Source organism: Stylophora pistillata, chromosome 1 (genome assembly GCF_964205215.1).
Source record: "Stylophora pistillata chromosome 1, jaStyPist1.2, whole genome shotgun sequence".
NCBI classification, from domain to species: Eukaryota; Metazoa; Cnidaria; class Anthozoa; order Scleractinia; family Pocilloporidae; genus Stylophora; species Stylophora pistillata.
In genome coordinates, this window is record NC_142519.1 from 31945715 (window position 1) to 31958367 (window position 12653).

General features: G+C 39.3%; 2 protein-coding genes and 1 pseudogene across 3 annotated transcripts in view; 1 reads left to right on the forward strand and 2 right to left on the reverse strand.

Moving 5' to 3' along the window:
* Positions 1 to 5551, forward strand: part of LOC148742126 (fibroblast growth factor receptor-like 1) — a 7187-nt gene extending 1636 nt beyond the window's left edge. Inside the window, exons 2-6 of the mRNA XM_088751479.1 lie at positions 154 to 361; positions 1059 to 1358; positions 1855 to 2229; positions 2651 to 2898; positions 3946 to 5551. Of these exons, the coding sequence (XP_088607605.1) occupies positions 289 to 361; positions 1059 to 1358; positions 1855 to 2229; positions 2651 to 2898; positions 3946 to 4242 (1293 nt within the window). The 5' untranslated portion in view covers positions 154 to 288 and the 3' untranslated portion in view covers positions 4243 to 5551. The remainder of the gene's footprint in view (positions 1 to 153; positions 362 to 1058; positions 1359 to 1854; positions 2230 to 2650; positions 2899 to 3945) is intronic.
* Positions 5552 to 6052: 501 nt separating this feature from the next.
* Positions 6053 to 9034, reverse strand: LOC148742127 (uncharacterized; annotated as a pseudogene). Its single transcript, XR_015995032.1, has 3 exons — positions 9012 to 9034; positions 8453 to 8658; positions 6053 to 6943 (listed from the first exon to the last, which is right to left on the reverse strand). The product of XR_015995032.1 is annotated as an uncharacterized LOC148742127 (transcript).
* A 1160-nt stretch (positions 9035 to 10194) lies between these two features.
* Positions 10195 to 12403, reverse strand: LOC148742128 (uncharacterized; the record flags this gene model as incomplete). The annotated part of the gene is made up of 3 exons (XM_088744243.1): positions 10195 to 11795; positions 12020 to 12121; positions 12241 to 12403. Coding segments are annotated over 3 exons (1170 nt in total), but the record flags the coding sequence as incomplete, so codon positions are not given.
* Between the last annotated feature and the right edge of the window lie 250 nt (positions 12404 to 12653).

Here is a 12653-nt window from a genome sequence, read left to right on the forward strand (position 1 = left end):
TTGTAAATATTATTATCTTTCACTTTTCAAAAGAGATCTCAAACCTGGGGTGGATAGTGAGTTGTACTTTTCCTTCTATATGTGGTAGTGGTCACAATGAGGCATTGAACATTTCCATGTAAACACCTTGTTCACTTAATTTTTTTCCTGCAGATTATCACAAACTGGTTGCTGGTTTGATATCAACATATTTCAGCTTATGATTTGCATTTCGAACCCTGTAGACTGGGTGTCTAGAGACTTCATCTCCAAAAACTATATTGGAAAACAGTCATTTTTACAGAAGAGATGCTCATTTTAAGAATTGTTTATGCTTCACTTTTCATTACATTCAACTGGGCCAACAATAGTGGAGTGTCAGGTAAAAATGCAAAATTCACATATTTATTAATTTATAAAGAACATTATAAAGTGCCTTCAATCAGTATCAAAATTAGTTGACACATCATGTTTGAAAAATTGTATTTATGTGAAAAATAAAAGTCCTGGGAGATGGGGGAAAAATGGTTGACTTAATGAGAACAAAAGAGATAAAATTGAAGTAATAGAGGGTTGAAAAGATCAATGTGTCAGCAATTTTGTCACCAATTGTTGGTATCAGAAATGTGCACATGATTCAACTATTCACAAAGTGGGTAACAGTCTTGAATGCAAATATTACTGCTGGTTATCAGCATTCAGTTTGAGTGCATATAGAAAATGTCAACTGAGTAGTGACCGACTCTCAGTCAACATGTTCACCAATAGTATTGGTTGATAATTGGTCAACAAATGCCCAAAGTACACATGATCCATGATGACTTAGAAAAATGTTGAGCTTGGAGCTCTGATAAACTTTATAGTACAAACATAGAACATTTCCCCTTGAATAAAAATTTATCCAAAAAAAACAATAATTGGTGATCTAATGAGTTTTCCTAACAAATGATTATTAATTGATGATTATGTAACAATAATTGGTGATCTAATGAGTTTTCTTTACATTATTAATTGATAATTATGTAACCTGTCTTAATTGCTATTGCACTGCTTTTAAACAAAAACTTTTATTTCCTTAGATCCCTCAGCTCCACACTTCATCAAAGACTCAATGCGTCATACTAAGACTATGTATGCCAAGGTTGGAGATGATGTTGAACTTGATTGTTCATCAGATGGCAATCCACACCCAGATATACTTTGGTACAAATACAATATTCCCCTTTTGGAGGTGACCTATCGCAAATTAAAGGACACTTTTAAAAAGACTTGGAAGTTGTTTTTAAGTGACCTATTGCTGGCAGATGCTGGAAAATATTCTTGCCTTGTGAACAATTCCTTGGGGTTAATTAACAGGACATTTATACTACACATTTCTGGTGAGTTAGAGTATAATAGAGTATAAAGTTATAGTGGCTGTCTTTGCAGGTTTGATGTTTTCTTGTTTATTAATTTTTTGTGTGTCCTTTGGCAAGATGTCTCATTTTTGCAGAGTTTCTGTTCAGCCAAGCTGTAAGGGGGAAATGGGAGCCAGATTTACAGTACAATAATTATATGAAAAGCAATTGATAAATCCTTACTGATCTTGTGTAGTCTTTCATTGTGAGAAATTATTTCAAAATTGTAACAGCCTGTGAATTCCACTGATTTCTTTTCTTTTTTTTTTTTCCTTTTTTTTTTTGAAGGGGGTGGGGGGAGGGGTTCCAGAAGTGCTATACCTGGCCCAGCTACTCCAGGTGCAGGCAAATTATTCTTTTCCCAGTTTTCTTTGATTTATAGTATTGAATTCAAGTCCTTAGTCCTCCTACCAATAACGCCATACTGATACCGCACTTGATAGCATTATCAACATTTTGTATCATATTTCCTTTAAAGAAACTTCAAATGGCAAACCCATTATTCTCAAGCCACTACTGGCGAACAACACGGCAGTGCTAGGAGGTGAAGCTAGATTTGTTTGTCAAGTGACTAGCGACTCAGTAGCGTATGTCAGATGGTACTTCAAGAGACATCATGCTAAAAGGAATACTTCTGACAATAAAACAACAGCAGTAATTGAGGTGACCAGAGTTGCATCAGCTAGAATTTTGACTTCTGTGGGCCCAAATGGATTAAATGATGACCTTTTCAAAGTGACTGCAGAGGTTTTGGTTCAGAATGTATCATTTTCCGATGAAGGCGAATATATTTGTGAGGCATTCAATCAACATGGTAGCGTGAAGTGGAGTGCATTCTTGATAGCTGTCAAAGGTAAATTTTGTATATTTTATTTTGTCCTTAGAGAAGTGTGGTCGGTAACAGTGGTTAAGGTTTTCACAAATTAAGAAGGTCTTGAGTCTCGTGATGTCTCGAAACGTCAGCCACTATCCCCATTGACACACAGGCTATCAAGAGTATATGAAACCAGTGAAACATGTACATACGTGGGTCGTTGGTTCGAAGATATGACATTTTAGAATAGGATTTCGTCGAGAGGCAGATTCCAGCCTTTTTGCATTAGGTAATTGCCAAACACTTCAAGTATTACATGTCATGACAAAAAGCTCGATTGGCCAAACCCCAATAGGTTAAAGACTTTTCTATACTTTTTCCTTTTACCTGCGCGATGGACGAGGCTGAGGAAATGAAACCGCCCCTAAGCTAGCCTAAATTTTTTTGGTTACTCTTTAAGGTCCTACCCCATCAGCTCCAGATCTAGAGAGCAGATATGAGGCTTTGTTTGAACGCACTCAGGAGTTGCCCGTTGCTGTCTTTGTAGCTGTACCTGTAGCCATCTTGGTTATTTTGACAGCCTTGTTTATTAGAGCACTCGAGCGGGCTGAGCAAAGATATAGTGAGGGACAGGTCAAGAGGACGGACGTAAATAGAAACGCTAGGGTAGCAAGTAAACCTTGCAACCAAAAGAAAACGGCGAGTCAGGTAACAACATTTCTTTGTTAGCATCGATAAAGTATGACGTGTACATGAATGTATTTCACAACTCCGTTTTCTCTCGAAGAATAGTCGAGTAGCTCTGACAAAACGCGGTGTTTCCCTTTTCAGCCGGAAAAGGTAGTTTATACTGATACGAAACGACGGTGTGATGCCGCTACAAAGTTTCCTTGTACTATCTACTCTGCGGAGCCTAAAACGTGAAGCTTTTGAAGTGTACGTTGGTTTCAAACAGGAATTTACCATCTCGAAAGGCTCACTTTTGCGTTTGGGGTATTATGTGGATTGGTTCGGATCAGTTTGTTTGTGGATATTATTTTATGGATTGGTTCGGATCAGTTCGGATGGTTTAACTCGAGTTCTTGTTGTTGTTCCACAATGAATTAGCAATGTCAGAGGAAAGATCCGAACATGATCAAGGGCAATCGGGTGGACAAAATGCGATGTTTGTTTTTTCCCTTGCACAAGGTGAACTTGCTCTTTTGCGAATTCTTACTAAACTACCCCTACAGGTTTCTTTCCTGCAGTCAGAAATTATTTTACTGGCCTTTCCTGAATCTCTTTTCCATCTTAATACAAATGAATAAAGGCTGATAGTTTCTAAAGAAACTGTTTGGGGCTGCGTCGGTGGGGGTAACGAAATAATTTGAATATATCAAAAAAGTTGGAATGGTAAATTGGCCACCGTTACGATTATTAAAGCTGACGTTTCGAGCGTTAGCCCTTCGTCGGAGCGCTAACGAAGGGCTAACGACGACGGGTTTTTCGACCCAAGGTTGCTCTTTACCACAGTCTAAGACTTAAATGCCAACGTGTAGAAATTAAATAAATGTGAGTGTAATTGTTCTTTTGGGCTTAACTCTTAATCAGGGATCAACCTTCATTAACTCCAGACATTTTTATGAGATAAACATGTACTAAATAAATGGAAAGGTGTTTGTTAATAACAGTTCGAGTTAACTCCAAAAAAAAACAACAGTGTAAACGAGTTTCAGGACACTCTCGATAATCTAAATATTTTTACTCATTTTCTAGAAAACGGTAAAAGAAATTATCGTAACTGCGCCTCGTCAAACTCCAATTTACGCTCAAAAACCCAACGAAGTTAAAACTGGTCAGCAAATTACCCAGTTACCCAAAGATGTCACGAGCCTTGCGGCATGCTCTCAACGACCTGTGTCCTCTCAAGCCAGTGATGCAAGCAGTGAGCGATGCAATGAGCGATGCAATGAGCGATGCAGTGAGGCGCTGGAACTTGAGTGGGAAGGGATTGAATTGGTCATGGAGGAGGGATTTAAAATGATTAAATTATGCAAAGAGGAAGAAGTGTAAACACTTGTGATTCATGTGGGAGAGAATCAAGCGAGAAAAAGGAAACGTCCAACAGTTGTATCAGATCGCGGGCAGTTGTTGTCTTTATTAGTTGATTTTTATGAGTATCTGTGGTGTGCTCTAAGAATGGCACCTTCTCTCAAAAATTGAATTATTTTGAAACCAGTACAACTTGAAAGTTTTTTTCTAGTAATTGGGTATACCCAGATGCGAAACGTGTTGTGCCATATATAGTATCCCAAAATTCATATCAGTCTTCCGTAGTTTTGCAAGTTTACAAGATTGTGCTGCCGGTTGCGTTCTTAATCAGTAGATATCCATGAGTATCCGCGGTGTACTCTAAGGAAAGCACTTTCTCTCAAACTTTGAAATTATTCTAAAGCCAGTATATATCTTGAAAGTTTTCTACTAGTAATTGGGGTACACCCAAATGTGAAACGTGTAGCTGAAGTATCCCAGATTCAATATGTTCCGTATTTTTGTAAATTGCGGGACAGGTCTGAAAGGACATTCCACAAAGAACAAATTACTGATCAAATGGAGAATGCTACTTTATAAAATGATCAATATTTAACTTAGCATGCCAATGTAGTTGAACAACTCTTTTTAGCGTCCTGAGACAAGTAGAAATTGATAATTGTTTATTAGTTATCGTTAAAACGCCGGCATTAATTTTCGGCTTGCGATCTTCCTCTAGCGCCGGGAAAGTACTAAATTGATAGTAATCATCATCATCATCATCATCATCATCATCATCATCATCATCATCATCATCATCATCATCATCATGATTGATGATCATGATGATTGATGATTGATGATGATTGATGATGATGATAAATTCTTTCTATATGTAAATGTAATCGTATGGATCACAAATCATGAAAGAGCTAAGTTATGACCCCTTCAGGATTGACTTATCCTCTGAAACGCATGTGTTACGTACGCGAGTGGACACCTGGGAAAATGTCTTCAACGGCGGGACCAGGGAAGAGAGAAGATAGCGTGTTTTATGTCTGTAACTGCATGGCCAGCGATATTACATCAAGTCTTTGCTATCTGAGCATTCGCGTGTGGTTGTTAACTTGGGGTATTTAATTTTGGTTGGGGTCAAAATGGCAGCTTTTTTTACGGAAGCCTATGACCTTCAGAGCAGACGGTGGAAAATTACAAGCTTTGAGGAACAGCTGATACGCAAGGACAAAATTATGAACCAATTTTTCCCCCGTAGAGTCGGTTATCTTATAAATGATTTTTCGTAGTACGTGGCCTAACAACTTGTCGTTAAATACGTTTATTTAGTAGGTTGCTTAATTTTCACTGTTTTCTGTTAAAAACTGTTACGGAAAAATGAGATTGTCCCTTTTCTCCCAAAACAGGAGAACCCTATCCCGTCGCGCATTAAACTTAAAGCAAGGATCTTTATCGATTTGTGATATTCGAAAAATGACAAAGTCAAAATAAAGAGTCTAGAAATACTGGTAATTTCTGTACGCTCAGACTGAACTTAAAATGAGAGAAGATCACCTTAAACTTATCCCTGTTGCTCGTGTTTGTATCCACCCTATTCCGTTTTCTCTTGGCTCTATGGAAATTTAACTTTGTCGCCAATTTATTTGATATACCAGGCCTCGTGGTCTTCCCATGAGACGCCATACTGGATATATTTACAAGATACTGGATATATTGTATTTACGAGAATTGTTGTGTGCTAGGGGTTTCTGTAGACCCAACAGACCGAGAAACCTCCCAGATTCGAGTCTACAACTTGAAATAAAAGTTGAGCAGTGCTTGTCTCAAAATAGGACTTTTATTTAAACCAAATAGACGTTTGTCCTGTGTTACCATTACTTGTTGCTTTGTACCAACCGTAATCTGTGTACTGAGGGAATCAGGCTCGTAATTGGTTCGGGTGATGAGTTACAAGAGCCTGAGCTGGATCCCGAACCGGAGTGTACACTTGGGAAAAAGGGGCTTTTATAAAAGCCTATGTGTTTTGTTTTCTTGTCGTGAAAACCATACCCACTGGGATAAGAGGAGCTCCGTGACGCCCCCAAGGCCTCCCCAAAGGCATGTCTAATGTACGTTCCCCTCTCGCCTTTCAACGCTTCAACAATGAAATCTTGGACATGCATACGACCCCGTTGTCCGCCGTTATAGCGGTTATGATTTGCAAAGCTTATGGTGTAAGGATTATTTGTTATGTTGATGCGGTAGACATATGGATACTGATCAATACCGCCAGTGATCGGGTTGCTTCCGGCAGCCATGATCATAGAACGAGCATTATTAGCCATTTTTACAGCGCTATGGGGCAGATTGATCAAATCATTTTTGGAGTTGCGTTGTGTGGGAAGCCAGGCGTAACCATAAGGGTTATTCATATTGGGTATGGCCTTACTTAGGGATTTGATGACGTCGAGTAAACGTAACCAGAACTAGCTAACATCCATGCTCCGCCCACGAAAGTCAAGTCAGTAGGTTTGAGCTGGCTCTGTTTCACCGGGGGGCTGGATCCAGTACATTCTGCTCCCCAGGCTATCACCGGCGTCAAGAATTGCTTGTGCGTTTGCTGCTGGGTTTTCTTTGATTCCCAGCCTTTTTCTCGCGCATCGAGCACCAGAATAGGTGAAAGGACATTTACATTGGTTTTCACCGATGCATGAACCACCATTTTGGCATGGCTTTCCTGTACACTTACCTTCAAGGGAAAACGATATTTTTGAAATTTTGCAATTGTGAATGGTTCAGTCAAGAGAAAAGAACTGATATGAAAAAAAAAAAATTACGTCCTTTCTTCCTTAATCTCTTCGAAAAATTATATTTACATTTTGATGAAGTAATACTGGTTAGTTTTTTATTTATCTCAAACTGAATGTAAAACAAAACTCGCTCTTGTAACAAAAAATCCCGGTGTATCCTGATGGGCGTGCGCACCAAGTAACAAAGAGTCCAGCACACTTGCCTCCATTGCGGCAATACGAATCTTTGCAGACTCAAAATTTAAAGGGTTACATATCTTTATTTATGCAAGAACGTAACGGTGAGTTTCTCACTATATTACGAGTTATTGAGGAAAGACTGGAAGCAATTAATTTTGAAATTTTATATCTTTTCGATACAAAGAAAAACTAGTAATGATATATATATTTTTTTGAAGAACGACATTTGAGCTATGCGAGCTTTTAGCGAGAAGCAACATGACAATACTAAGTCATAACCAGTCATGTACAACTAGCCTCTAAACTTGTTTAACCGAACATCGCTAACCATTAAGTGTTGAATTTTATGACAAAATATCGCACCATTGTTACAAATCTATTCAGGTTTACAGTCAACTCTCTCTTAACGGACACCTCTATAAGACGGACAGCTGCTGCTGGTCCCGGCGGTTCCTTAGTCATTTTACTATAACCAAACTCTCTGTAAGACGGACACCTCTATAAGACGGACAACGGACGCTTTGAAATCTTCAACGGACACTTGTGAGGTGCTGAATGTGACCGCAAATTGCGATGTAGGGAAGAAAACTTCTTAAATTACCAAGTACCCGAGACTCCTTTTAACACCAGACGTTTAATTGACAGCTCTTATCTTGTCGGCGGAATACGTACAGTACAAGTTAAAATTAAATCAGTCATTGTCTCATTGAAAAAATGAATTGAAGATGACAACCGAATGGTATTGTAATCTAAAACAGTTATTTTCGTGCTTTCTTTGCTGAACTACAGCTTTCCCCACTGTGATTCCCTTGCTGCTTCCTACAGAAGCTCTTAGACTGGTTGACGACCTAAAGGAATTCGCTTCAACAACGCTGCAAGATGAAATCCTTGCATCAAAATTAAGCAGCGTTGGTCAGCGCTTTGAGGATTTTCAACTCTTACACCTGAAACAATCCACAATCACAGATTTCTTTTCTTCCTAAGTCCATGCCCCGACCAAAGTCATGGCTTTCACCAATACATCTCGGAGCCTGGAACAGGCCACGAAAGACAGTGCAGAATGTACTGTTCACTGTTTGCACTCTAGTTAACCCATTAACTATTGATTGTAATACGACAAGAGATTCAATTTTACAAATATGTTTTTGTTCCAGTTTGTAGGTTTCGTTCAAGCAAATAACTTAAACAAAGTTTAAACAGACGCGTATTCATTGTTTATATACAGTCAGCTGTTTTCTATTAAGAGAATGGATTCGTTCGTAACCTACCTCTTGGCAGTTTGCCTTGACGGTGCTCAGTGGCACTGCTGATCGAACGAGAACAGACAATGCAGAACAGACGCTCACACTGAGCCAAGTGTAGATCGCTAACACGGAAAGTCTTCGCATTGAGTTTAGTCTCTTTGAAAGTTATCACCACCCTAGAACTGCAGTTCAGCGCAAAGAGAAGCGAGGGGTCGTTACCGTTCGGTATACTTTTCAAAGCCGTACCTCAAACCTCGTTCTGTCTTGTTTTTGACCTTTTGCCTCATTAAATTAACAGCCTGTTTTGCGTAGAGTCACCTTTCTTTCCACCATTGTTTTAAGCTCTTTTTTGCAAAAGAAAGCTTTGCATATCAATTCCGCCCACGCCCCTTTAAATCGTGATGTTGGCGGCTTACTCGTCAGAAAAAACGACAGCTAATTAGTGAGCATATAAAAGGGCCTCATGTTGCAACGATCAGATCACCTTTGATGAAGGCACTAGATAGGAGTGTCGAAATGTTGGGTCAATGTATTGTAATTTCGGTTACATTTATTAAATCTTTAAACCAGAGTAGCATCAAACCATGTCTGACTCTCTTGGTACATTTTCTGGAAGAGGAAACTGATATCCTTTGTTGACGCGGTAGCTGATGTCAGCGAAGGTCAAATTCCTTTTTTCACTCTTGTTGGGATTGCGCAAAAATTGCTTAGTGTGTAACGCATTTGCAGTTTTTGTAGGTCAGCTCGAGAAAGACCTCCCGGAGCATTGAAAAGTGTTTTGATTTGTGATACAATAGGTTTTTTATTTGCTTGGCCGTTCATACGCAGTGTAGCTGTAGTTTTAGTCACTTAATGCGCCATCCGTAGTACAAGTCGCTTAGTATATAATCCTTTATTGAATATATGGAAAACATTTGCCAAGATCAATAGGAACTCAATCTATCAACTGGCAGTTGATCGATGTAGATAGCAATAGGAAGTTGTTTGTCTTCTAGTGACTCGGCAATTTCCAAATTCTAATTTGAAACGAAACGCGGCTAAAACTGCTATCATTAACTGGGTGACTTGCTCTGTCCAACGACACCAAACGACCTCTGTTCTCTTAAGTCAGTCACGTAACCCTCAGTAGGGGACGCAATATGGCGATGGAACTTATATGCATCACTGAAGGAATTGAACTGGTTATGAAATAATTAAACTGTGTAAGCAAGAAGAAGTCTTTCGACAAGTGGTTCATGTGGGAGAGAGAGTGAAGAGAGAAAGAGGAAAAATGCCGGAGTCATTTGTAGGGGGTGAACTCTCTGATTGTTCACAAAGGAGGTTTTTTTTATTTCTGAAATAAACCCAAGAATAGAAAAATTTGCAAAACTTTGTTGTAGTCAGTTGTGTAAATATCCCCCAAATTCCGTGTGTTTCGTGGTGCTACAAGTTCCGGTTGTGATAAGCGAAACAGGAGGGACACTTAACGCGTGACGTAACTTCCTGTAATTCAGGCAGTTTTAAGTTCAAGGAAATGATTAAGAAAACGATGAAAGTGTACGAAATAAGAAGAAGAATTTCAAATGTACATACAGGCGGGTGTAGCGTTTTTTTGCCCTCAAGCTTAAACAAATTGATCAATGTAAACCTGTGCTGGTGGTATCATTTTTTGTACTCCATCGAGATTAAGAAAAATTTAAACAGACAGGCAGCTAAATAGATAAATATTGGCAATTACGAAGAGGGAACTAAAAGACGTGGAATGGAGCTTTTTAATCTAAATAAGTGACCTTTATTCTCAATAAAAGATGAATTAGGCATTTCTTAGATTAAAGGTGCCCATCGAAACTGGTACTTTTCAAGACAGCTCAACAGCCATTTTCAATGTATTACCAAGTTATCTGCGGAACTGTACGGACTTTCGATCCTTTAAGAGTAATTTGACATCATATCTTTTTGATAATGCTGGAAAGAGATTAGAAACATGAATCTCAGGCCTTTTAGCTTGTTTATATTTTAATTCTTAATTAGAATGTGATTTATTGTAAATTATATGATATAGCGTAGTTAGAATAGTATAGTAATTTTAGCATAGAAGAGCCAATTCATTTTTGGAATGCTAATAAACATTATTATTATTATTATTCCTTAATTATTCGCATCTAATCACCAAACATACTTGCTCCATTGCAAAACATAATTAAACTTGACTTCAATTGAATTTAAAAGTCAAAGTTATATCTTAGAATGGCTGTCACTCGGGTTTTAAAAGGCACTTTTTGGTTTTATCAACTGAGTTTAGTTCATTTGCTCTGATGAAGGGTTAACGCTCGAAACGTCAGCTTTGAAACTCTTTACGGTGGCCAATTTTCATTATCAACTCAGTTGATAAAATTAAAATTACCCTGTTACTCCCACGGACGTAGCACCACATTTTCATCAGAAACTTACCCCCCCCTTATTCATTTAAATGGCACTAATGACTAATTGAACCAAATAGATGTTTGTCCTGTTTTATCATAACTTGTAGCTGTGTACCAGCCACCATGTGTGTAGTGGGGAGAACCTCCCTTCACGTCAGGCTCGTAATTAGTTGGGTTGCACCCATTACACGAACTACGTCCCGAGCCCGAGTGGACACTTGGGAAAAAGGGACCCTTGTCAAAGGTTGAAAAAGATTCCGTTCTGTCGTTAAACCCGTACCCAGTCGGGAATGAGTCGCTCCATGTCACCCCTAAGGCTTCCCCTAAAGCATGTCTAACATACGTTCCACTTTCTCCTTTAAATGCTTCAACAATGAAATCTTGGACATGCATACCACCCGGTTGTCCGCCATTATAGCGGTTATGATTTGTAAAGGTTATGGTGTAAGGATTATCCGTAATGTTGATGCGGTAGACATATGAGTATTGGTCAATACCGCCTGTGGCTGGGTTGTTACCCGCAGCCATGATCATAGAACGAGCATTATTGGCCATTTTTACAGCGCCATGGGGCAGATTGATCAGACCATTTTCGGATTTGCGTTGTGTGGGGAGCCAGGCGTAACCATAAGGGTTATTCATATTAGGTATGGCCTTATTGTTGGCATTTAATGACGTTGAGTGAACGTAACCGTAACTAGCTAACATCCAGGCTCCGCCAGCGAAGGTCATGTCACAGTAAGTTTGAGCTGGGGCTGTCTCACCAGGGGGCTGAATCCAGTACATTCCGCTTCCATGACTATCACCGGCGTCTAGAATTGCTTGTGCGTTAGGTGCTGGATTGTCTTTGGTTCCCAGTCTCTTTCTCGCCATGCACTGAGGGCCAGAGAATCGAGGTGGGCACTTGCAAAGGTTTTCGCCAATGCACGTACCACCGTTTTCACACGGCTTTTCTGTACATTTACCTTGAAAGGAAAATGAGATTAGTTAAGACTTTGCAAAGCCTTCTTTTTCAATGTATGGAAGGAGATGGCAGCGACAAATTCAAGGAACATCGCATCTCGATTTTCAGGTACTCGGTGATACATATGCCACTGCCAAAGCAGCCTGTAGTGTGCGTTGGTTTGACCCTCGCTATTCTTTAAATCTTATTTTTATTCGCATACTGGATGAGAAAAACACAACTCACTTATATGACAAAAGGCTCCGGTATAGCCTGATGGGCATGCGCACCAAGGAACTTTAGGTCCAGCACACCTGCCTCCATTGCGGCAGTGGGCATCTTTGCAACCTAGGAGAATTTGAGATGATATATGTGTTGTTATTCTTTACTCGTTTTATTCTCAATATGACGCATTTTGTTGGCTGATTGGTGTAGAATTATATTCAGAGTTTTAAAGACCTTGGTACCTTGACATCCTTCGCTGCTGCAGTGCTTTATTAGAGAAGCCTTGAGTTCTTCGCATCTCGTAACTGTGGTATTAAGGTCACAGTTAATCTTCTTTGGAAAACGTGTACAGCGTTCCACTTCCTTTTCCGTTTTGTCAAAACAAGCAAGGCAAGATGCTTCAATTGAATGAGAGAATCAAAGAGAAAGGAATGATGTTACGGGTTGCCCGTGAAAGGATATTTGAAAACAATGCCCATGGAAAGGAAGAGTGAAAAATGATTATCACAGCATTTTACTTTATAAAAAATAAAGAAGATGCGTGGGCTTTAGAGTAAGTTTTTGGCTATACTGATTTAGATTAGTATATACTACAGAAGTGAGTAGTGAACGTGTAATCTGATCGTCCGGCTGTGGGTATGTTGTTTTAGTGGTC